The sequence below is a fragment of the Nannospalax galili genome, unplaced genomic scaffold (assembly GCF_000622305.1).
Source record: "Nannospalax galili isolate Female #2095 unplaced genomic scaffold, S.galili_v1.0 scaffold538, whole genome shotgun sequence".
NCBI lineage: Eukaryota > Metazoa > Chordata > Mammalia > Rodentia > Spalacidae > Nannospalax > Nannospalax galili.
Window position 1 is genome coordinate 5,107,919 of NW_008343842.1, and position 24,137 is coordinate 5,132,055.

Here is a 24,137-nt window from a genome sequence, read left to right on the forward strand (position 1 = left end):
AAGAGGGAAAAGGGACCTGTTCAGACCCCTCCCTGGACTCTGAAGGAGATAATGGGATGAGGGGTGGGGCCAGCCTTGAATCTGAGACCTCTTCACCAATGACCCCCTCCATGCCCCCTCCACATCTCTTGAAGACCTAACAACTCTGCTACTTGGCTTTGTAAAAGGCTCAGATCTCTCTGGGTCTCAGGGTCCACCTGGTAAATAGTTTTCTTGTCACCACCCCACATGGCCTGTCCTGTCCTGGCCTGTCCCTCTCTGATTGCATCTGTTAAGGTTAAGAACAACACTCCCCACCCCCCCATCCCCCACAGACACTCATACATATACATGCCAGCTGTGGGGCAGATGACTATTGACTCAGGGGCTTCCTTTATCCCTCACTCCTGATGTGACAACATTGCAAGGTGTGGGAAGGAACCTAGAGGGGGCGGAGCCAGGATGGGATGGGCCGGAGCTGGGCTGACTCAGTACTCCAGCCACCAGCCTGGGTCACCCTCGTGGGTGGGGTGCCAGCCCAGGCCCGCTGGGTTCCCAGAGAATTCCTTCCACATACCATCAACTGCCCTGGGCGGACACCCCACCCACGGCAGACAGCCACTCGGCCACAGTTGGGAGTGTCCACACACCCTTGCTCAGGCACACTTTCGCTCATGCCCTGACCCATGCATGAGAGCTGAGACCTGAGACAGAGCTTGTCTTACTTTAGACAGAACTTGTGTTTGCCTTTGGCCCATGCCATGCCCTTGTCAAGGCTATGTCTATTTCTTCCAGACATTGGGTGACCAACTAATTACACCATGCAAGGAGAACAGTCAGATGGCTGGACCACAAGTTACAGTTTAAGTAAAAGCAAGACATAAAAGTGACCAGTAACTGGGATTCCCCTTAATCACAGAAGACAGCCTGGTTTCCACCACCTGCAGAGTGGGCCTATTTAAAGCACAGCCCCTGGTTCTGGAGTGCCCAAACCAGGGGGCCTCCGCTGTAGACCTCCTCCAGGGAGATATGCCAAGAGGAGGGTCCCTGCCCCCACAATCCCTGGCCCTCTGAATGTGCCCAGCCAGGATCCTTCCCAAACATAGCCCTAGGGATCTCAGCTCCAACTGCTCAGCAGTGCAGAGAAAAGCCACCAGCCTCTCCATGTCTCAAATGGCCCTGTGACCAGAGCTCCCAGGTATCCCAGTCAGATGCTGGCAGAAAGCAGCCACATACCCCCATAGTGATTCAAGAGAGGTTAAGGACTGCCCTCCCGGACCCACAGAGGTGTGGGCAGGGTGGAGGAGTTACCAGGATGGTGCAGTACCTTAGAGCTGGGCACTGCAGGGGGCTGATCCACACCCCATACCCCACACCCCCACACTCCTAAGCCCAGTCTCAGAAGGAGGCTCCCAAAGGCCAGGCCCAGCCATTGCCAATCTGGGTGCGGCAGGCTGGGAGCAAACACCCCCACATCTTTCTCTCTCAGCCCTCCAGCCTCCCACTGACACAACCTACAGGCAGCCAGAGGGCAGGGAGCTGGGTAACTCAGGCTCCACAGTGCAGCCCTCCACAGTGTAGCCCTCCACAGTATGGGCAGTGTGTCTAGAGGGGTGAAAAGATTTTCTAGCACAAGTAATTGTATTGCAAAACTCTTCACTGAATTTACACTCTCTCTAGACTGGTGTGGTGGTGCACATATTTATTAGAAACAGTTGGGAGGCACAGACAGGAGATTCACAAATTTGAATCGAGCCAGGGCTACATAGCAAGACACTGTTTCAAAAATAAAAAGAAGCCGGAGAGATGGCTCTGAGAGCTGCTCCTGCAGAGGACCCAGAGTACAGGTCCCAGCACCCGCGTTGGGTGGCTTACAATTACCTGTAACTTCAACTCCAGAGGATCTGATGCCTTCTGTGGGCACTGCACATATGTGGCATTCACTCACACACATACACTTGAAGTAAAAATAATAAAAATAAGCCGGGCGTAGTGGTGCACACCTGTAATCCCAGCACTTGAGAGGCAGAGGCAGGCGGATCTCTGTAAGTTCAAGGCCAGCCTGGGCTCCATAGTGAGTTCCAGGACAGCTGGGGCTGCAGGGAGACCCTGCTTCAAAAAGACAAAATAATAATAACAATAATAATAATAATAAATCTTAAAACATTTTTTAAAAGAGGGCCTGCAGGATGGCTCACCAAGTCTGACCATCTTACCTCAATCCCAGAATCCACACAGTGGAAGGAGAGAATCAACTTTATCAACTCTTGTGAGGTGTCTTCTGACCTTCACTTGCATGCCATGGCACACTCATGTCCCCCTCACACACACTCATGCCTACACACACACATGATAGATACATAGATACAAGTGAGGGCTGGGTCCATGCTTGCAAACCCAGCACTTGGCTGCTAGAAGTGGAAAGATCAGGAATTCAAGGTCATCTACATAACAAATTTGAGTCCAGACTATATGAGATCTGCTTCAAACGAGAGAGAGAGAGAGAGAGAGAGAGAGAGAGAGAGAGAGAGAGAGAGGTGCCTAGGTTCTCTGTTCATATCCCTAGCACTCATGTGAAGCCAGGCAAGGTGGTGGTACATGCCTATAATGCCAGCATTGGAAGGTGCAGGCAGAAGAATCCCAGGGGCTTACCTGGCCAACCAGTCTAGCCAAATCACAGAGCTCCAGGATCAGTGAGAGACTTTGTCTACAAAAATAATGTTGGCTAGGGGGCTAGAGAAATGGCTCAGTGGTTAAGAGCACTGGGTGCTCTTGCAAAGGTCCCGGGTTCGAATCCCACCACTCACATGGTGACTAACAACCATCTATAACTCCAGTTCCAGGGGATTCAACGCCCTCTTCTGACCTCCACAGGCATTGCATGACACAGGTGCACTTATCTACATGCAGGCAATACACTCATACACATAAAATAAAAATTAAATAAAATACTTAAAAAGCAAGAGAAAAAAGTGAACTAGGAGTGGTCGTACACACCTTTAAACACAGCACTCAGGAGGCAGACACAGGTGAGCTCTGTGAGTTTGGGGCCAGCCTGGTCTACATAGTGAGTTACAGGCCAGAGGGCTACAAGAAGACCCTGCCTCAAACAACAATAATAGTGTGGAAAGCAGTAAGGAAGACATCCAGCATCAGCCTTCTGACCTCTGCATGCACACACATACACACGTGCATACATACCCATATTCCACATACATACATACATGTAAGTAAAAAATAAATGACAGTCTAACAGTGGACTCTGGCTTGTATGGATGGTCAGAGATGGGACTTTTATCAAGAGCTCTGCAAACCAGGCCCCTCCAGTGTCCTTGGTCACTGAAGGATCAATCAGTACCATGGACCTGCTTCAACCACGAGGACTGATGGAGGGACTGCAGTTCAGGTCACCCTCTGAGCCACCTCAGCCTGATACCCAGACAGGCATCTTGGCAGGAGCAATCAGAGGAGGAAGGGTTCTGGCTCTGTGGGTATGTCCAAGTCTCTGTGAGTCGGAAGCCAAGGCACGTGTGCGAGCCCTGAGATTTTGTGGGGAAGTAGAGCAACCTGGAAAACTCCCTAGGGCCTGGCCAGGCAGGAGAGGCCTTGACTAACAGGAGGTAAAAGGCTAATGCCAAGTCTACCTGGGCTTGGCCCTGGCCTCCAGTGCTGCCCACACCCACCTTGGCAGGATGGAGGCCTTCCAGCCAGACTTGCCCAGACTATGTGGCTTGAACCAAGAACAGCTCAAACACAGGCAGTTGCCCACCAAACAGGTCCCACTCCCTCGGTGAGTTGGTCTGCCTGTTTCTGGAATGTTCATAAGGACGGGGTCGTGAGGAGGGCGTGCCATGCCCTGCTAAGGGGGCAGGAAGGGGCCACAGCCCAGGCACTCTGAGTGGGGAGGGAGAGAAAGGGCTGCTGTTTGTCCAGGAGCTGAGTACACACTGGGGCCCTTGTCCTGAGGCAGCAGGGGGAGGCCGCTGGTCAGATGGAGAGCAGCAGGCCTCTTCCTCCCACATCCCCAGCCAGCCCCTGGGCCTGACTAACAGAGGGACCTTGCTGAGACCTGATGGAATGCAGCCCCTACCCCAGCCAGACACCAGGAACAGTAAGGTTGCCAGGGAGCTGGGAGGCTGAGCCACCAGCTGTCTTGCCAAACCTCAGACCTGCAGAGCTGGGGGTCCCTTCTCTGGAAGGGGTTCTCTGGCCTGAAAAGAAAAAAACCCAGATTTGGACTATAGGGCCAACAATCTAGTGAGAAGGCTACGATGTGTGTTGGCCATTCAAGAAGGTTCTAGAGTATTCAGAGACCCTGTGAGGACACACCCCACCCTTTTGAAATCTAGGATCTGGATCACTCTAATTATTTTACAACTTCACTGTGTGCCATGGAAGAGTAGGTGTGGTGATGCAAGATTGGAGTTCTCCAGAGCGGAGGGGCAGTAGGGAATGGCTAGGGGAGGCTGAGGGCTTCCCTGAGACTGTGACACTTTAACTGACAAGCCAGACACAGAAAATCCAGCGTGCAAAGGTCCTGTGATGGAAGGAACATCATAAAAACTGTGCCAGAAAGGAAAGCAGCATGCAACTGTGTTGAAGCAAGAGGGGCCTGTGGCGAGAGGCTGCCTGGGGCTCGTGGTTACAGGATGGGATCTGGGTAGATTGTGGTAGCTCACGCTTGGGAATAGAGCAGGAGAATCAGGAGTTCAGGGTCATCCTCAGCCATATGAGGAGTTCCAGGATAGCCTGGGCCACATATGACCCTCTTTCAAAAAATAAAAGGGGAGAGAGAGATGGCTCGTGGTTAACAGCAGTTGCTGCTCTTACAGAGGATCAGAGCTTGGTTCCCAGCACCCACATAGCAGTTCACAACCACCTGTAACTCCAGCTCCAGGGGGATCTCATGCCCTCTTCTGGCCTCTGAGGGTACCTGCACTCACATGCACATACACACACAGAGACACATAAATAAAAATTTAGGGGCTGTGGAGATGGCTCAGCAGGTAAGCACACTTATCACCAAACCCGACAACCTGCGTTGGATCCCCAGGACTCACAAGGTGGAAGGAGAAAACCAATTCCCACAAGTTGTCCTCTGACCTCCACACATATTCTGTGGTGCGTGAACATCATACACATACATACATACAATAAATGTAATAACTTTTTATATTTTATTATTTTTTATGTGTGCAAGTGTTTTGCCTGCATGTATGTAAGTAAAACTGTGCCGTGCAAAGCCCGAAGAGGCCAGAAGAGGATGTTAGAGCCTCTGGAACTGGAGTTACACATGGTTGTTAGCCAAATGTTCTTAACTGCTAAGCCATCTCTCCAGCCCCAAATGTAATATTTTTTTAACTTAAAAATAGTCAGGCATGGTGGCGCATGCCTTTAGTCCCAGCACTTGGAGGCAGAGGCAGGTGGATCACTGTGAGTTCAAGGCCAGCCTGGTCTACGTAATGAGTTCAGGTAAACTGGGATTACAGGGAGACTGTCTCAGAAAGACAAAAATAAATAATAAATAAATAAATAAATATAAGAAATCAAAGGGGTTTGCTTTTTCTTTGTTTTGTGGGGTTTTCTGTTTGTTGTTTTAAGACAGGGTCTCAGATAGCCCAGGCTGGCCTCAGACTAACACGTAGCTGAGAATGATCTTGAACGCCTGACCTTCCTGCCTCCAAGGGTCCATTCTCCTGAGTGCTGGTTATCACAGGCATGCACCACCACATCCAGCTTAGACTTTATATCTGTAGAACAGTGAGGTTTGCAGGAAAAATAATGAACGATGGCTGGGAATATAGCTCTGTTGGCAGAATGCCAACCTAGCATGCGGGAAGCCCTGGGCTCCATCCTCAGCACAGAATAAACTTGGTGTGGTGGGTGGTACACATCTGTAATCCCAGGAGGATCAGGAGTTCAAGGTCATCCTCAGCTATATAATGGGTTTGAGGCCAGAAGGGGCTACATGAGACCCAGTCTCAACAAACAAACAAATAAATAAAATGAAAATTTTGAGTGGGGGCTGGAGAGATGGCTCAGCAGTTAAGAACACTGATTGTTCTTGCAGAAGACCTGGGTTCGAATCCCAGTACCCACATGGCAGCTAACAACTGTCCATAACTCCATTTCCAGGGGATCCGACAGCCTCTTCTGTCCACTGTGGACATTGCACAACACGGGTGCACTTAACCTACATGCAGGCAATACACACATACACATAAAATAAAAATAATAATTTTTTTTAAAGTTTGAGTGATAATGCAGACAATACCCTTAGGCCCCAACCCCTGACTCCGTTTCCCCTACTATATACCATTTTATCAGCATGCGGTACATTGGTTACAACAGACAAGCCAATGTTGCTATGACTCAAAACTGAGCCTTGATCTTGTGCAGTACCCATTCACTCTGTGTTACAGTTCCATGGCTTTTGACAAATGCAGAAGGTCACCTGTCCACCCTCACAGTGTCACACAGAAGTCCTACCGCTCTGGCAGAGCAATTCCAACGCTGACTCCCTAGAGATGCTGTCTTTACTGCGTCTGCTGTGGGTACCGTGGAGATGCTTGATGAGTGAGGACACCCAGCTGTTCAGCCTGCTGTACGCAGTCTTATAGTGACTGACGGTGGCCAACTTGAGACCTTTTCCTTTGGGTTCCCCTAAAGCAGACCCTGAGGTTATGTCTTGGGGGAAGCAGTTTACATTGGAGACCCCAATAAGCACAAGCCCAGTGAGTCCCCAAGACTCACTCCCTAGCTGGCGACACTCAGGCTGTGCAGAACAGCATCTGATTGTCCCACTCAGGGGTGGGGAAGCCCAAGTAGGGTACTTATCCACTAACCTGCCTGCCTTGGATGAGGGCCAGCTTGGGAACTTTAATCCCAGCCTGTCTATCTGCCTGTGTAGAGGGAGGAAGCCCTGAGGCAGGGAAGATTCTGGAAGGTTTCTATAAAGGAACTCAGAGCTTGGCTGAGGGCCAGTCCAAGTCCTCTGGATTTTCCCTCTAGGAGTCTCCAATTAGTCACTCATCCCACAAGCCCTCAGTAGGCCCTGTTGTATGTCAGCCCTGTACCCAGCCCAACTCATGACAGAAAGGACGTCATCCAGCTGCAGACACTGGCCACAGAGAATAGGAGTTTAGAATCTCGGGGTCCCTATAAGGGGGCCTCTGATGATGACCAGCTTCCTTGAAGCTTTAAAGGCACATTCTTAGAGGACAGAGATGGTTCCCACAGAGCACTGCCCTCCCAATCTATACCCAGGGGTGAGCCAGTCCCAGAGGGCACTGGATTCATCTTGCTCAATTGACACTGTGTCTGTTCCTCCTTCCAACTAAAGCAGTATGCCTGGTTGCTGTGGCCCTTAACCCAACCCTGCCCAGACACCAGCCTTTCACAAACCTGGGTTTGTTTGTTTGTTTGTTTGTTTGTATTTATTGGAACAGGGTCTCAAGTAGCTCAGGCTGGCCTCAAACTCTACATGTAGCTGACGATGACCTTCTACATCTTCCTGCTTCTACTTCCTGAGTGCTATGATTACAGGCCTGTGTCACCACACCTGTTCTCATGTGGTGCTGGAGATTAGAGCCCGGGCTTTGCATGTGCTGAGCTGGCACTCTGAACTAAGCTACATGCCCAGCCACCGCCCCCTTGCGTGTGTGTGTGTGTGTGTGTGTGTGTGTGTGTGTGTGTGTGTGTGATTTTTTTTTTTTGAGATAGGGCCTCGCTCTATAGGTCTACCATGTTTTCTTGGGTCTGGAGAGATGGCTCAGCAGTTAAGAGCATGTGCTGTTCTTCCAAAGAACCCAAGTTCTTCCCAGCACCCACATCAGGCCGCTCACTACCACTTGTAACTCCAGCTCCAGGAGATGACACACTCTTCTGGCTCCTGTGGGCACTCATAACTCTCATTCACATACATACAGATGTATACAGACATACACACATGCACATAATTTTAAAAAAGAAAATAAAAATTAGCATGGCAGTGCATGCCTTTAATCCCAGCACTCGGGAGGCAGAGGCAGATGGATCTCTGTGAGTTCAAGGCCAGCTGCTCTACATATCGAGTTCCAGGTCAGCTATTGAGTTCCAGGTCAGCTAGGATAAAAGGAAGACCCTGTCTCAAAAAACAAAAAACAACAAAAACTAGGCTTGATGCTACATACCTTTAATCCCAGCAATTCAGAGGACAGAGGCAGGTGGATTTCTGTGAACTTTAGGCCAATCGAGTGTTTTGGTTTGTTTCTCCATTGCTGTGTCAAAGCACTCATGTGGAGGAAAGGTTTGTCTTACATCTCCTGGGTCACAGTTCATCAGGGAGCCCAAGATAGGAACTCAGGGCAGGAACCTGGAGGCAGGAGCTGGAGCACAGGCCATGGAGGAACGCTGCCCACTGACTTGCCCCTCTGGCCCGTGTTCAACCTGCCTTTTTTTTGGTGGGGGGAGGTTGCTACAGGGTCTCCCTGTAGTCCCAGCTGGCCTGGAACTCTCTATGTAGACCAGGCTGGCCTCGAACTCACAGAGATCCGCCTGCCTCTGCCTCCTAAGTGCTGGGATTAAAGGCATGCACCACCACGCCAGGCCTCAGCCTGCTTTCTTATACAACACAGGCCCACCTGCCTAGGGGTGGCACCACCCACAGTGGGCTGGGCCCTCCCACCTCACTCAATAATCAAGAAGATGCCTCACAGACATGGCTACAGGCCAGTCCAATGGAGGCAGTTCCCCAACTGAGGCTCCCTCTGCCCAGGTGTGTCAAATTGACACTAAAGCTATCCAGCACAGTTGACCCTGTGTCAACTAACATATAAACATATCAATATTAAACCACCACCTTTCCATTTCTTGTCCCCAAAATGTTAACATTAATCACAACATAATAGTGCAACCATAACAGTCCCACAGTTCTTAAAAAATCCAAACACTTAAAAGTTCAAAGTCTCTTAAGTCTCTTAACTGTGGGCTCCTGCAAAATCCAAAACAAGTACTGTCTTATTTCAAAGGGAAGAATCGGGCACACCTAAGCAAAACCTAAGTCCAGCAAAGTAGCTCAAGGCTGGACATCTGGGAGTCACTCACGATCTTCTGGGCTCCAAAGGGTTCTGGCAGCTCCATTTCTCTGACCCTGATGTCCACAGCACACATAGTTCATCTCAAAGACCCAGACTCCATGCCACACCTTCTGCTGTCCTTGGTGGTCGTCCCATGGTCCTGGCATTTCCAGAAAGCTGGGGTCTCCACTGAAACTGAGGCTGTACCCTCACCAGTGGCCTCTTCTGGTCTCTCAGGGTGCAATGCCTCAGACTCTCTCCATGACCCCTTCAATCCTGGGGCCTTCATTGCAACTGAGGTTACGCTATCAACTATGGTCTTTCCTGGCCTCTCAGGGTGCCAAACCTCAGCTGCTCTCTGTGACCCCTTCACACTTTCAACACCAGAACCATGCAGGAGACTCTTACACATTACCAAGTCCTGCTTCCAGCTTGAGATGGAGCCTCGGACCCCCTCTCAACCACAGCTTCTGTGTGCAGACCCTGAGGAACTACTTCCCAGAAGATTTCACCACAGTGATGCTGGTTTCTTTTTACTTACAGCTGATTTTTCAGCCCCAACCAACCAGAAACCACAGATTCTTAATTCAAAACATGACACAAACAGCCCTGATGGTCTGTTTCCCTTTAAAGCTTCACAAATCAGGCCTCCATCATCCATGACTCTTTTCAGCATAACTGTTCCAAGCTCCACAGCAACAAACTAAGCACTCAATGGCTTTTCCAGCCCAAAGTTCCAAACGCTTCCACAATCCTAAAAACACCAAGGTCAGGTCTGTCACAGCAATACCCCACTCTCTGGCACCAATTTCTGTCCTAGTTTGTTTCTCCATTGCTGTGACAAAACACTCTGACTACTACCAGAGAGGAAAGGGCTTATTTGGCTTACATCTCCCAGGTCACAGTTCATCAGGGAGCCCAAGGTAGGAATTTAGGGAAGGAACCTGGAGGCAGGTGCTGGAGCACAGGCCATGGAGGAACACTGCTTACTGGCTTGCTCCCCTGGCCCATGCTCAATCTGCTTTCTTATACAACACAGGCCCACCTGCCCAGGGGTGGCACCACCCACAGTGGGCTGGGCCCTCCCACCTCACTCAGTAATCAAGAAGATGCCCTTCAGACATGGCCACAGGCCAGTCCAATGGCAGCAATTCCCCAATTGAGGCTCCCCCAACCCAGGTGTGTCAAGTTGACACAAAAGCTATCCAGCACACTGAATCTACATATTATTATTGACTCTATGTATGATGTGGGGGTGGGGGGCATACATACCACATTGTATGTGTGGAGGTCAGAGAACAACTTTGTAGAGTTGGTTCTCTCCTCCTCTTTATGTGAGTCCTGGGGATTGAACTCAGGTCACCAGGCTTTCGTGGCAAGTGTCTCCATCCACTGAGCCATCTTGCCAGCTGTCCCCCCCCCACTTGATTTCTAATCATAACTGTCACAGGAGTGGTCCCACATGAATGACTCTCTGAAGAGTGGCTGGGGAAATATGGAAGGAGACTACCTGAGGCCCCTAGGGAAATTCAGGATTGTAGCCTAGCCCCAGGTGGTGCTGAGCCTCAATGCAACTTGATCCATCTTTATTATTTATTTTATTTTATATTTATTTATTTTGACAGGGTCTCATTAGACTAAATACAAAGATTAAGGAGTTCTCTAAAAAGGGGACATTGGGGCTGGCGAGATTGTTCAGTGGTTAAGAGCGCTGGCTGTTCTTGCAGAGGACCTGGGTTCAGTTCCCAGCACTCACTTGGCAGCTAACAATCATCCAGAACTCCAGTTCCAGGGGATCTGAGCCCTCTTCTGGTCTCTGCAGGTGCTACATGCACATGATGCACATACAAGCAGGCAAAACACTCATACACATCAAATAAAAATAAATAAAATATGTTTAAAAGAAAAATAGGAAAAAGGACATACTAAGCTGCCAATGTAAAAATCTCAAACTCGGGACCTTTATGAGTGTAACTTTTGGCTTTTCCAGATCTCTCCCTTCGGGGCAGGGTACTGGAGCTGGGGCTGAAAGCTCACCTCTTGTGGAAGCTCTTTAGATCTACCCAGGGCCAACCCGGAAAGGTGCTGCTGTTCTTGTTCATGGTAGGGACCCCTCCTGTTCAGCAAACACCCAGTACTGACTCCTTATGCCTGCATCTACTCACTTCCTCCCCAGGACCCAGCAGGAAGGGGACTCTTATTACATAGACTTGACAGCCCACCCACCCGTCTGTAAATGCCCTGCTTCTTAGAGGCCATGGTAAGAACCTCTGGCCTCCCTTCCTTCTCTCCACAGGGCAGCCAAGGACCACCAAGCCTTTTCTTGACCTGTAACGAATGACTTCCCTAAAGCTCCCCATCTTCTGTTATTAATGGGCGGGATGAAATGACAAGTGTTCAATGAAATGTCAGGCATCAAACACTAAGATTGACCCCTTAGAGACAGGTCATGGGCCAGCGAGATGGCTCAGGGAGTAGAGACATTGGGCACCAAATGTGACCAGCTGAGTTCAATCCCAGGATGCACGTGGTGGAAGATGAAAACCAAACTGACTCCCTCAAGTTGTCCTCTGACTTCTATATGCATGTGGTCGTGCATACATAGGCACATACACACACAATCAATCAATCAATCAATCAATCAATTAATCAGGGTTTTTTAAGACAGGTCATTGTTCCTTATTTATTATATGCCTCAGCCTCTAGAGTGTGGGGCAGCAAGGGTATACCACCCCATCTGGCTTTACTGCGTATTTTGAGGGGGCCCCACCTGATAATAAATTCATTGACCACTGGTCTCATCACCTCTTAATACAGGTTCCTGAGGATGCAGCCCCCAAGACAAAGCTTAGAAAGCACATATGTGAACAGAGGTGGCCACCAGAGACATCAAGAGAGCATGGACGTGATGTCAAGATGCCGAGTGAGGTAGTGTGCGCCTGTGGTCTCATGGCGGGCAACAGAGAAAAGGGGTTGGTGATTCGGGAAGCTGAGGCAGAAGGATCACTTTATGTCTGGGTTCAGTCTAGGCTACCAGCAAGACCCTGCCTCAAAAACTTAAAACAAAACAAAGGGAGGCTGTAGACGCAGACACAGAGCTGGCAGGGTTCTTGCCCAGCATGCAGGAAGGCTTGAATTGGATCCCCAACACCGACAAACCAGGTACATACTTGTAATCCCAGTGCTTGGGAGGTAGAAGCAGGAGGATCAGGAGTTCAAGACCATCCATGGCTACATAGCAAATTCGATGCCAGTCTGGGCTACATGAGACCCCGACCCTGTCTCAAGACAGAAAAACAAACATGAAAAAAGAATTGACACAGGAAAGGAAATGAAAGGTCTCCTTACCACGTCACGTACTTTTATTATATGAAAGGTAATCATATAATAATAGACACGTTGTCTAAGACTTTGCCTTGGCAGGCCTCAAGAGCTAGTTCATAATAGCCTGACCCCAGGAACCTGAGCAGCAGCCAGATAGATGCATCACCACCTCCTGGTCAATCACTGCTTAAGGGGTTTAACCACTCCCTGGCACCATTAACTGGGTTGATGGCTGTGACCAGTCACCCTCCCACAGCCAGAATAAAACTCGCCATGCAGACAACTGCAAAGACCTTCATGACGGCCTTCACAGGTGGGGAAGAGAGCAGAGGGCACTTAGTGCTTGCAAAGTCCTCCCAGTTCCCTGCATCCCCTCACAGGCCCCCTGCCGGGATGCCACAGTTCCTGGTTGGTTTAGAGGTGTTTTTCACCTTGGCATCAGGAAGAGCCCAGAACAGCCTGGTGGCCCTCCCCAGGGACTGCTGCCCAGCCCCCTGCCCACACTTTCACAGAGCAGGAAGCTATCCCCAGACTTTGGGTCCAGCCCAGAGGTGGTTCCACCTGGAAGAAAGGGTAAGCAGGGAACAAAGGACCACAGAAGGCTTTGGGGCAATGTTTCCATGGCAACTGCTACATAACAAATCATGCAAAACTTAATGGTGTGAAACAACAATCTCATTTTGTGCAAACTTATGTACATGACGCCTGCTAGAGGCTGCTTGCTGGGGGTCTCACGGGACGTGGTAACCGCTGACCAGGGCTAGAGTCATCCTGCAAGCACAGTTGGGCTGGGGCTGTAAGGCAGTTCTTCCTGAGGCTGGCTGGTGGTACGGGCCTTGGGCTAGCAGCTCGGGTGGGGCCCAGAGTCCTCTGCTTGGTTCCTGAAACTTGGAAAGCTCAAAGCAACTGGACTCCATTGATGTTAGTGTTTTAAATATTTTATTTTTATGTCTGTTTTGCCTGAATGTATGTAAGTGCACCATATGCATGCAAACGCCCACCAGAGAGCACCAGATCTCCTGGAACTGTAGTTCCAGATGGTTGTTAGTGGCCATGTGGTTGCTGGGAACCAAACCTGGGTCTTCTGACCTCACAAAGCACCTCACCCACTGTCCTCAATTCACGGAAATAGCCAAGGATGCCAGAAAGTATGGGGGCCATGTTTTTACTTTGGCTTTGGTTTTGTTTGTTTTGTTTTGTTTTGTTTTTTGAGAGAGTGAAAGAATCTTACTCTGTAGCCCAGACTGGCCTGGAATTCCATCCTCAGCCTCTTCAGTGCTGTTATAGGTACAAGCCACCAGGACATCACAAACGTCAGTGCTCCAGAGTTCAAGACTGAGGACCAGAGAGCACAGGACCTGGTCACAGCACCTGTCCCAGTCCTATCCTGCAAGCTAGGGACAGTGAGGGCCATACAGAGGTGAGAGCTCCTGGGGAGGGTGGGGTGCCAAGCTCAGAACGAGCCCTGTGAGAGAGGGGCTGGGACCCTGCATCTGCTTTCAGATTCACAGACCCAGAGCTAGAGAGACACTGATGGCTTCCCAGTGACATGTAGCCAGAGACAGGGAGAAGGAGAGGGAAAGTCCAGATGGCCCAACAGGCTGTCACTGACGTAGTCTGAGGGTGTGAGGTGTAGGGAGCCTGGGGGCAGGTCTGACCCCACCCACCCCTCCTACCTATGTTCAGGACATCCAGGCAGGGTTGATGGCCAGATGGCAAGCACCAAGTGCCCAGCCCTTGTGGCCACTCCTGGGCCCACCCAGGTCCTCAGGTACTTCCTGCCCTTCTGCCCCAGAGGGAAACCACTTATCAGAAAGCAAGAGAGATTTTGTTTAGCCCTGGCTCTCTGCCAAGTTGGAGGCATCATGTCCAGGGCCAGGTCAGCAGGATAGAGCCCAGTCCGAAGGAAGACTTGAGGGATCTGGTCAGGGTGGAAGGGCCTGTAGAGAGGGGCATGGTTGTGTCCCAGACAAGGAACCCTGGCCCATCTCAGAAGGGCTTTGCCTTCCTTTCTATAATTCCACCTTCTCCATTCCCACAGCCCATGACTCCAGGTAGAAATTCTCTTTCATTTCATCCATCCAACCATCCATCCATCTACCATCCATCCATCCATCCACCCACCACCCATCCACCACCATCTACCCACCATCCATCCATTCACCATCCATCTGCCCACCACTCATCCATCACCATCCACATAGCGATCTATCCACTGTCCATCCACCCACCTACCATCCATCTACCCACCACCCATTTACCCATCATCCATCTATCCATCCACTATCCATCCATCCACACAGCATTAATCCATTCACCATCTATCTATCGCCATCCATCTATCTACCACCCATCCACCCACTATCCACCCATCCATCATCTATCCATCCATCCATGCATTATTCATCCATCTACCTACCATCCATCCATCCATTCACTCAAGCATGTTTAAAGACCACCTTGTACGTACCAGCAAGGTTGGTTCTAGGTTCAAGGGCCATAGCAGTCAACAAAACAGACAACATGAAACTGAAGTTCCACTTGAGAGATATAGACAACAAACCCATAATATGCAACCAGTTAGACAATAGAAGTGATCAGAAGAAAAATACAGCAAGCAGGCAAAAAATAATAAATAAATAAAAATAGAAATAAACAGCTGGGTATGGTGGTCATCCCTGAAGTCTCAGCACTCAGGTGACAGAGGCCAGAGGATCACTGTAAGTTAGAGGCCGTCCTGGTCTACATAGTGTGTTTCAGGCCAGCCAGGAGTACATAGCTAGACTCTGTCTCTAATAATAATAATAAAAAATAAATTTAGTGCAGGTGCTTTCTTTTTTATGGTCTTTTTGAGACGGGTCTCTCTGTAGTACCAGAACTCACTGTGTAGACCAGGTTGGCCTTGCAAGCACAGAGATCTGCCTGCTTTCTTTTTGTTTTGAGACAGGGTCTCTGTGTAGCTGACTTGGAACTCTGTAGACCAAGCTGGCCTTGAACTCACGAAGTTTTGTCTGCCTCAGCCTCCTGAGTGAGTACTGGTATTAAAGGTGTGTGAAACCATGCCCAGCCTAAAAGCAGGTGCTTTCTTTTCCCTCTATAGGGTGGTTAAGAAAACACCCCTAGGGGCTGGGGAGATGGCTCAGCAGTTAAGAATACTCTGCTCTTCTGGAGTGGGGAACCTGAGTTCCTTAGTTCCTGGTCTCAGGAAGCCCACAGCCACCTGTAACTTCAGCTCCAGGGGATCAGATGCCCTCTTCTGGCCTCGTTGGACAGCTGCACACACAGACACACAGACACACAGACACACACACACACACACACACACACACACACATTTTGAGGTCAGCCTGTACTAGATAGTACCAGGCCTGCCATGTCTACATGGCAAAACCCTATCTCCACCCCCTTGAGCTAGAGATGTAGTTCAGTGGTAGAGCACTTATCTAGTATGCAAAGACCCTAGGTTTGCTTCCCAGCACTGCAAAGAAGGGAGGGGGGGAGAAGGAGGGAGGGAGAGAAAGGAAAGGAGGAAGGGAGGAAAGAAGAAACTAAGAAAGGAAACAAGGGAAGAAACGAAGGGAGGGAGGGAGGGAGGGAGGGAAGACAAGAGGGAGGGCAGCTGAGTGTAACAGGGAGGTAGGGGTCACACAGGCTCCTAGAGGCCAAGCCTCCAAGGAAGAAGAATAAGAGCAAAGGCCCGGGAACAGGAGTCGGCCAAGTCGGGGCAGGGAATCACAAAGAATCCACAGTGTACTGATCGCACAGGGCAAGGAGGAAAGCAATCCGAGACAGGGTTGAAGATGCAGGGAGAGCCAGACAGCCAGGGGCCTTGCCAGCCTTGGGGAAGACTTTGGAGAGAGGGAACAGGGCCAGGGTTCTGAACAGAGAATCCCTGTTTTCAAGAACAGTAATCTCATGTTACATAGTGCTTGGTGGGGGCTTGTTCTAAGCACTGAGCTGTACTGAGCCACTTAGGTCCCTAATAACCTGTATGAGACAGGAAACTGACATCTTGAGGACTCAGAGCTGCTCAGTGGCAGCCGGAGATTGTCACACAGCTGATCTACAGAAAAGGCAGGCTACCCATGACCCCCCAGCAGCCTGGCTGTAACAAACACTGGGCATTGCTTTGTTTGTTACTGTTCTCCAGTGACCCAGTCTGACCTCAAACTCACCAAGCAGCAGAGAATTTTAACTTATTTTTTATGTGTATGAGTGTTTTGCCTGCCTGCATATAGGTGCATGTGTGTGTGAATACCAGAAGAGGGTATTAGAGCTCCTGGAACTGGAGTTACGGATGGTTGTTAGCCACCATGTGGGTGCTGGGACCTGAACCCAGGTCCTCTGGAAGAGCATCCGGTACTCTAAGCACTGACCCATCTCTCCAACCACCAATCTTAAACTCTTAAACCTCCTGCCTCCACCTCCCAGTACTGGGATTACAGGCTCACAGGGGGACACTGCTCACAGCTACCCTGCCCCTCCTCCTGACACCTACCCTTCTATAGCTCCCACTGGCCAGGGGATGCCTGCTGGGTCACTTAGATGGGCTTACACAGTCCCGCTGAAGGTGGTAGAGTGGTTAAAACAATGGATGGCTGAAATGCTGCTCCTCTACCTCCCCGCTCCCCTTTACTCCTGAAAGCCACTGCTGCTGATGGGACAGAGTCACACACTGAGAGGGGGCTGGGTGGAAGAGCGAGGGGTTAACCATCAACAGACCCCGGAGATGAAGAGAGAGAGATGTTGGGATGCACTTGGCCAGGAAAGAGGCTGCCTGTCACCCCAGCACTTGGGAGGTGGGGCAGGAGGATCAGTTCAAGGTCCTGAAGTCCAGGGAACAGGAAAGTGGCTCCCCTGTGCATACTGGACCCTTTGCCATCACTTGCAGGTCTGTGCTTCCTGTCTTCCCAGTGACAGCTCCTACCACAAGCCTACATCCCAAATGCCTCCTCCAGGAAGGCTTCTGACTGGCTCCCTCTGCCTCCATCAGCACCTCTCCCACCGACTGACAGCTTTTCTTGTAGGCAAGCAGTTCTGTTCGAGGTCTATCAACAGGCTGCATTCATCTGTGTCTAAGGCACAGGAAGCCACCAGCTCCACTGCCTGAGTGCAAACTGGCACGGTTGCCTGGTTGGAGCCTCGTAGGTGGGCATGCTCCATGGAGGCCTTGTGCTGTGGCTGGGCTCTCTGCTGCAGGTATATGTGCACATGCCCTGTTGCCCTCCAGCCACACGGGCACCCACGGGCGACCCACAGGCCTGGGACCAACTCTTCCTGGACTCCACACCCCAGGCCCGGCACTCCACCTTCTGTGCGGGCGGGAGGTGCCATCTGAGGGGCTATATCACCCCTTTCCAGAGGTGTGGCCCAGGGTGCCCATTGTAGTAAAGAACCCCAAATGCACCCTGCCCTGCTTGGTTGGTTTGTTTGGTGTAGGGTCTGATGTAGCGCAGGCTGGCCTCCAAGTGCTGGAATTACAGGGGTGGCCCGTATGCAGTGTTCAGTGTTCAGTTTCCCAGTTGTGCTGGGATGCCAGGCACTTAATGATTTGTCCACAGATCCTGCTAGGATGTTCTGTCATGCAGCTTTTTTGTTTTGAATTACTTCTTGATTTTGTTTTATTGTTTTGGAGACAAGGTCTCGTGTATCCCCCAAGCTGGCCTCTACTAGTTGCTATGTATCCTATTGTGACTTTGAACTCTTTGGTCTTTTTGAGACAGGGTCTCCCTGTAGCCCCAGCTGTCCTGGAACTCACTATGTAGACCAGGCTGGACTTGAACTTACGAAGATCTGCCTGCCTCTGCCTCCCAAAGTGCTAAGATTACAGGCCATCATCACCACACCCAGCTTATGCCCCACTGGGGATGGAACCCATGGAACCCAGGGCCTTGGGTACACTAGGCATGAACTCTACCACTGAGCTGCATCCATCTCCTCTCTGAGAACATTCTATGAATTAGCAGATCCTTTTTGTTTTGGGTTTGTTCGTTTTGGTCCTGGGATTGAAGAGCCAAGCGGCCCTTCCCCCAGCCCACAGGAGGAGCCCAATTTTCCCATTTCACACAGTGGAAATAGATTCAGAGGGCAGGGGTCTGGTCTACAGTCAGCTCGTTAGAGTGAGAAGTCCCCCTGACAGGTGTCCTGTCTTGCTGCCCCGTCTCTAGATTCTACCTCATCCTTCTCTGCAGCTACAATGGAGGACCCTGCAGATGGTTTGCCCTCCCAGCTTCCGCTCCCCGGGATAGGCAAGGCTGAAGAGCTGCGACCAGGCAGGCAGCCCCCCTGGAGACCCTGCTCTGGGGTCCCACCCACCTTGCCCCTAACTTCCAAGTCACCCAACCTGTGGCCTCTACCAAGTTCAAGGAAGTCCCTTAAAGTGGACGTGAGGCTGCTTTTATTGACTTTGCCCCACAGCATAGGAGGGGGAGGGGAGGGGGTGTGTATGTGAGACACAATAAGACAAACACACAGAGACTCAGATACCAGCAGAGATGAGAGAAACCTTCAGAGGACTCCACCCTACAAGCCTGACCATCCTACTGCCCTTGCGAGCAAATGGATGCTCCCGACCCATGTCATCTCCTGAGCCTGGCAGATGGATTTCAAGCCGAGGACCCTGAGCAGGGCCTGATCCACCCATCAAGGCCTAAAGGCCTCCTGACTCTCAGTCAGCAAGGGAAGGCAACCCTGAGATGCCCCCAGTCCCCATGTTGGACCCAGGCGTGTCTACAGGCTTCCACTCACCACCAGGGCCTTCCCTGGCCACAGCAGGACCTTGGTCTGGACCTCTGCAATCACCACCCTGCATGCCAAGCCAGTCCGCCCTCAGAAGCCAGTCCCAGACCCCTCAGGGCTAGGAAGAAGCCAGACACCTGTGCCAACACACACACCCTCTTCTTGACTCCCCCACCCTCCCGGGACAGCTCCAGCACTCCATGCCCCTGCCTCTCAGTCCTTCTCTGTGATTTCACAGGAATCCTGGAGTGGACGGGGAGGTGTGGCCATCCCCACAGTCATCACTGTGGGAAAGGAAAAGAGACAAGAGCCCACCAAGGGTCTCACGCTGAACCAAGGCTTTGCTCCTGGGGTCTACATGCTCCCCAAGGGTCCCCAGTCCCCTCCAAGGCCCCACCCTTCCCAGCAGCCCCTATTTACTTGGAGGAAGTGATTAGCAGGGCAATTAGGGCACAGGTGAGTCATCTGGTCATAAGACAGCCTCCTGGCTGACTCAGAGACAGTGCAGCTGGCCCTGCACCAGCCTCCGGCTCAGACTCTGAGTCAAGGGCTCCATGGGCCCTGTCCAGGATACCCTGGAGAAAGCTCCTCACCCCCCACCACGAACCCTAAACCAAGGTTCTTTTGCCTCCCCCAGTGGTGGTGGCCAGAGAGTAAAGAAGATCCCACCTTCAGTGAGCCAGGCCCTGGGCTAGAGTGACTGCTGTGGTGTCCCACCACCCCAAGGACGTGGGCCCAGGACCAGCCATCGGCAGACAGCCTTGTAGTCAATCATAGTAATTAATTTTTCAGAGTGGTGTATGCCTTTAATCCCAGTACTTGGGATGCAGAGGCAGGCAGAGCTCTGTGGGTTCAAGGCCAGCCTGATCTACATAACAAGTTCAAGGCCAGCTAGGGTTACAGGGAGACCCTGTCTCAAAAAAGAAAAAAAAGACCACCATCACATCTAATATTGAACTTCAGTTTCCAGCAGGTCTCAAACTAGATATAAGGTGTCCAAGTTTGCTTTCTATTGCTGATATAACACTGAGCGAAAGCAATTTGGGGTCTCAAAAAGATCCAAAAAAAAAAAAAATCAATTTGGGGAGGAAAGGGTTTATTTCGCTTACACACTCCCATCACAGTTCATCGAAGGAAACCAGGGCAGGAACTCAGGGCAAGAACCTGAAGGCAGGCACTGAAGCAGAGGCCACAGACGAACTCTGCTTACTGGCTCGCTCCGCTGACCTGTGCTCAGCCTCATCCTTATACAATGCAAGACCACCCACAGTGACCTGGGTCCTTCCATATCACTCAATGATCAAGAAAATGCCTCACAGACATGGCCACCGGCTAATCTGATGGAGGAAATGTGTCATCTGAGGGTCCTCTTCCTAGGTGTGTCAAGTTGACAATGGCAGCCGTGTAGCACGTGAGAGTAACGCTTCCGTAGATGTCAGTGGTAATGATGGGTGCTGCAAGGTCTCTTCCATACACCTGTAGGGATGCTCAGAGCCTGGGCCCAGGGGAAGAATTGGGACCTTCTATAAGACAGGAGGAATACCTAGACCACAGCACCTCCTGGCGTCTAAACAGAGCCTGGTCCTGCAGCCTATCTGATCCCAGGAAGCCTGGACTGGAGACCCTCCATGCTCAAGTCCCTTTTGGGATTAGGCAGCACTGGTCCTCCACACTCTGGTCCTCCTCAGAGGCTATACAGCACCCTTCTAACCACCCCTGCTCAGGATCCCAGAAGTGTCCAGTCTAGGAACCTCTCTTTCATCAACTCTGGGACTCCCTTCCTCACCTGCCCCCCCACCCCCACCCCAAGCAGCCTTCCTTGCCAGCCCTGGTGAGGCAGGTCTCTACAGTTCCAGGCCTCTTTCCTGGCTTTGTCCCTGAGCTGGCTGGGCAGGAACTTCCTGCTGGGAGAATTCCCGGATCCTACTGGTAAGGACACCGAGTGGCCTGGGAACTTGGGGAAAGAGGGAACTCAAGGACACACCTCCTTGAAGGCAAGCAGTGGGACCTCCCCAAGCACTGAGGGCCATGGGTCCTTCCCCAACCCCAGGTATGGCCCAAACCCCATTGCCTTCCCTGACCCTATGCCCAGCTGTGGCACCTTCTCTGCAGCAAGGCTGCCCTAGCAGTTCAATGAGCACAGGTTAGGGACTAGATAAGATACTCCTCTTTTTGATAAACCAATTTACTCCAGGGGTGAGCATGAGGGCCAAGGAGTTGGGCATCTAATGACAGATAGCTCAGGAGGCTAATGTTAAACTAAGTTTTTATTAATAACATCATCTGCCCAAATCTGATAGGGAGGGACAGTGCTGGGGAGGCCCACCCCACATACACAGGACACTACTCATCCCAAAGCCCAGGGCCTCAGGGACTCCTTGGGTATGTCCCAGAAAGAGAGACACATGCCATATTAGGGCCCCAGAGGTGTGGGCAGGGTGGGCTCCTGCTGGCACGGGCCTTACTCCCGAGGCCAGTTTCCCATCTCATCCATCTCCTCCAGGAGCAGGTGCTGTGGGCAGACAGGAGTGAAGGAAGATACTCCCTCCCTGTTCTGCATTCCAGAACCTTCCCATCTACACCCTGCCCCCTCACAGAAGAGCACCCCAGGCCACCTTTTGCAGACCCTCCCCCACCACCCCAAAGCTGGCCCAGGTTCAGCAACCATGAGCCAACTTTCCCATAAAATGGAGGGACCCTTTTCCCTTTGACTTGGGGGTTCCTTGGAAGCCAAGTACCCCAGCAACAGCTATCTTTTCTTGACTTTGCCCTGGGTACCACATTAAAGGGGTTCTGTACCCTCCCCCTCAGCCCAGGTCCCTGGCATCCCCCCTCAGCAGGTGGCCCTGACGGCAGAGGAGTGTGTTGGGAAGAGTGTGGAACTTTGAATGCCCACTACAGGAGGCAGTAGTTCCAGAAGCAGCTCTGACCCCAAAGAAAATCTGGGAGCCTCTACCTGCACCACCAAGAAACTCCCCTGACCCCCAGTGCTGCCCAGGCTAGCCCAGAACTGCGAGTCCAGGATGGGAAGGGAAGGCGGGTTCAGAGGGTGATTCTGGAGGGGGAAGATGGATTCCAAGCTTGGAGCCCTTTGATGAGGGAAACCAAGCACCTGTATATCTTGCCTGGTTAGAGGTGAGGGACACAGGGCTCCTGGGACAGGGGAGTATAGTCAGACTTGAAACAGTGAGAAGGCCCGTCCTCAGTGTCCACCCCACCCCAGCAGAGGCAGCCATTGACCCCAACACTGTGAGACCTTCAGAGCTATGCTCTGTGTTTCCCAGCTCAGCCTATCCCTACAGCAGCCCTGTTTATAGGTCAGGAAACTGAGGCGCACACCTCTGGAGGCAGAGGTAGGTGGATCTCTGTGAGTTCAAGGACAGAGCTACACAGTATAACCCTGTCTCAAAATAAGTAAATAAAATAAAATAAGAAAGGAAGATAGGGGCTAGAGAGATGGTTCAGTGGTTAAGAGCACTGGCTGCTCTTGCAGAGGACCTAGGTTCGGTTCCCAGCACCAACATGGCGGTTAACAACCATCCATAACTCCAGTTTCAGGGGATTCAACACCCTATTCTGCTCCACAGGCATTGCACAACACAGGTACACTTATATACACACAGGCAATACACTCATACATATAAAATAAAAATAAATATTAAAAATTTAAAAAATAAAAATATTTTTGAGAGAGGGAGGGAGGGAGAGAGAGAGAGAGAGAGAGAGAGAAAGAGAGAGAGGCCAAGAGTCCAAGTCACACAGTAGGTGATACAGGGGCAGGGACCCCCAAATAGACTCTTAGCTTTCGAACCTGGGCTCTTCCTATGTATAAACCACAGGCCATCAGGGCAGAGAGTCCACTGAGTCACAAAATGGGATGATGGGTACATAGAAATTAACTCAGAAAAGGGAACTGGTATGTCGGCCAACAACAAACCCATCAACACACATTCAGAGAAGCTGAGACAGTCCTAAACCTTCCATTGTGATGTGTTGGAGCATGAGCAAGAGATGGGGGTGCAGGGGTGTTTGCTCTCGAGAGCATGTGTGTGTCTGTGGGCACTGGTGTGAATGGAAGAGAGAAGAGAAAAACAGCAACACTGTCAAGTTCTAGTCCATCTTGACAAAGATTGACCAATTCCCTTGCCTGTCATCCCAGCACTTGGGAGGTAGAGGTAGGAAGATCAGGAGTTCAAAACCAGTCTTGGCTACATAGTGTGTTGGAGGTCAGCCTGGGCTACATGAGACTGTCTTAAACAAAAAAACCAAAAACATTCACTGGTTCAGGTAAGAACTGTTGAAGAGTGTGTGTGTGTGTGTGTGTGTGTGTGTGTGTGTGTGTGTGTATCCATGGGAGACCAGGGTCCTGAACTCAGAACTACTCCTGAAAAGAAAGTGGTATCCCAGACCCTTCCAAGAAGACCCCAGGAGGGGCTAGAAAGAGGGCTCAGTGGTTGAGAGCACTGGCTACTCTTGCAGAGGACACTGGATCAGTTCCCAGCATCCACATAGTGGCTAACAACCATCCATAAAGCCAGTTCCGGGGGATGGGAACCCTCTTCTGGCCTTCTAGGGCATTGCATGTATGTGGTACACACATACATGCAGGCAAAACACTCACAAACATAAAATTAAAAATAAGAGCCCAGGCAGTGGGCTGCAGCCAGGGGCCAGGGCCCTGTGAGATGAGAGAGCCACAGCTCCACTTTGATGGGCTAGTGGACTGGGTGGGGCAGCCAGGCATACCTGGCCATCTACCATGCTGGCATGATCTCTGGCTGGGTCAACAGCTCCCGGCCCTCCAGGCTGCCCACCTTCCAGAGGCGGGACTCTCGTTGTACCGATAGAATCTTCTTCAACTCAGACTCCATGAAACCTGCAGTGAGAGAGAGGGCTCTACAAGGTGGGGGTGGACATTCAGTTTCCATTCCTGTTTCCTGGGATGGAGCGCCTACAATCTACAGACCTTCAATGCCATCGGGTTTCTGGATGCTGCTGAATCACTGAGGGTGAACTACAGGACAGGGGTGGGGGCTAGGG

General features: G+C 51.1%; 1 protein-coding gene across 1 annotated transcript in view; it reads right to left on the reverse strand.

Moving 5' to 3' along the window:
- Window positions 1-21,346: 21,346 nt before the first annotated feature.
- Window positions 21,347-24,137, reverse strand: part of LOC103739695 (gametogenetin-binding protein 1-like) — a 7,846-nt gene continuing 5,055 nt past the window's right edge. Inside the window, 3 exon segments of the mRNA XM_008840151.2 lie at window positions 21,347-21,609; window positions 23,844-23,866; window positions 23,869-23,973. Coding sequence (XP_008838373.2) covers window positions 21,559-21,609; window positions 23,844-23,866; window positions 23,869-23,973 — 179 coding nt within the window. The 3' untranslated portion in view covers window positions 21,347-21,558.